Source organism: Leiobunum rupestre, chromosome 2 (assembly GCF_980474605.1).
Source record: "Leiobunum rupestre chromosome 2, qqLeiRupe1.1.hap1, whole genome shotgun sequence".
NCBI classification, from domain to species: Eukaryota; Metazoa; Arthropoda; class Arachnida; order Opiliones; family Sclerosomatidae; genus Leiobunum; species Leiobunum rupestre.
In genome coordinates, this window is record NC_143385.1 from 39,393,567 (window position 1) to 39,395,517 (window position 1,951).

Sequence of the window (1,951 nt, forward strand, 5' to 3'; positions counted from 1 at the left end):
TTAACCAGGCTCAAACCGGGGGGTCTAATTTCTATCAAGGAGCGGCTTATCAGAAACGACACGGCCTCGGAAGTGTGTTCTCGGGGCTCTTCCGATGGGCCTCCCCTCTTTTAGTTAGAGGGGCGAAGTATATAGGAAAACAAGTGTTGGGGGTCGGAAGTAAAATCCTCAATGACGCTGTGGCGGGTGAGAATATAAAATCTTCGGCGAGGAAACGTTTCGGTGAAGCTCTAGAAGGGATAACCGGGCAAAGCGGTTCGGGGCGGAAAAAGCGTAGGAGAACTAAAACGAGAAGCAAGAAGAAAACAGCTATCAGAAGGAAAACTAGAAAAAGGACCGTTAAACGTAGAATCGGGCCAGTAGCTCGTCGGAAGTCCACGAAACACGTTCGTGACATTTTTTCCCTCAACTAAAAGAACAAAATGTACAAAGTTGAAGCCGGAATTGGACCTGTTCTCGGTCACCCGCGTGCAAACTAGCGTCGAAAGCGCGACTCCAACTTTCTATCGACCGATCTCTACGCTACGAGGTGATTCCCAAATTGAATTTTGTATCCCTAAAAGCCCGGAGTATACGGATCTCGCGATGAGTCTCCTTCACGTTAAATGTAAAGTAACGCGGGAGAATGGGGCTAATTTAGACCCGACGTTAAATTATCAACTTGTAATAACCTAATGCATAGTCTCTTCGATCAAATTGAAATTTACTTGAACGACAATTTAATCACGCCCTCGGCAAGTCGATATTCATACCGAGCCTATTTAGAATCGCTCTTGAACTATTCTGGCGAGGCTAAAACTTCTCACCTGACTTCGTATCTCTACGCCAAACACGCTGCCGGAAAGTTTGACGATATAATTACCAACTCGGGGAGCAAGATTCGTCAAGCAGCTATTAAGGATTCAAAGGAAATTTCCTTAGTAGGGGCAATATACGCCGACCTTTTCAACATTCCGAAATACCTTCTAAGCGGGGTGGAAATTAAAGTTCGACTTTCTAGGAGTAAAACGGCCTTTGTCCTTATGGGAGACCCCTCGTTAAACGTGGGAAATTTTAAGATCGCTATAACGGACGCTACTTTGGAAATACGGAAATGCAAGATAAGTCCTCAAATCATTCTGGCCCACGAAAACGCTCTCTTAGGCGCCACCGCGAAGTATCCCTTTACCCGAACCGAAGTGAAAAGCCACGTACTACTCACCGGCGTTTCAAATACGAGTCTCGACAATGTGTGGCTGGGACCGCTTCCTCAACGCGTTATTATCGGTCTAGTCTCGCATACGGCTTGCGCGGGGGATTTTCATAAAAATCCTTATAACTTTCAACCATTCGGGTAAAATTTCTTATCTCTCTACGTTGAATCGGACGCGGTTCCGAGCAAACCTCTCCAGCCCAAGTTTTCCCAGAATCAATTTGCCCGTGAATATTACACCTTGTTTACGGGGACAAATATACATTTTAAAGATGATGAGAATAATATATCGCACTCAGAATATCCGAGGGGGTACACTCTATACGCCTTTGATATCACGCCTGATCTTTCCGCAAGTGACAACTCTCATTGGAACCCCGTAAGACGAGGGCAGTAACGTATCGAGTTGGGATTCGAAACCCCGCTCACGGAATCGGTTTCGGTCGTTATTTACGGGGAATTCCATAGTTTAATGCAAATAGATAAAGACCGCAACGTGGTGATTGATTATTAAAAAAAAATGAACACATTAGAAATAAACGAGATCCTCGGGCATTTACCCGGGTATCAAGGTGCCTTTGCTTCCGATAGACTCCCCGAATATATCCCTTCCTTCCCCGCCTCCCTGGTCGTTAACCTCGATCCTCACGATGGGCCCGGGACTCATTGGGTAGCTATTTACCTAGACGCTTTCAGGAGGGCCGGGTACTTTGACTCGGCGGGTCGTCCGGTGACCCTTCCCACGATAAAAAAGTTCCT

General features: G+C 46.2%; 1 protein-coding gene across 1 annotated transcript; it reads left to right on the top strand.

Annotated features, from left to right (window-relative positions):
• Nucleotides 1–674: 674 nt before the first annotated feature.
• Nucleotides 675–1,337, top strand: LOC149957489 (uncharacterized protein F54H12.2-like). The gene has a single exon (XM_090167058.1). It carries the CDS (start codon nucleotides 675–677, stop codon nucleotides 1,335–1,337), a length of 663 nt encoding a protein of 220 aa, XP_090023184.1.
• The last annotated feature ends 614 nt before the right edge of the window (nucleotides 1,338–1,951 follow it).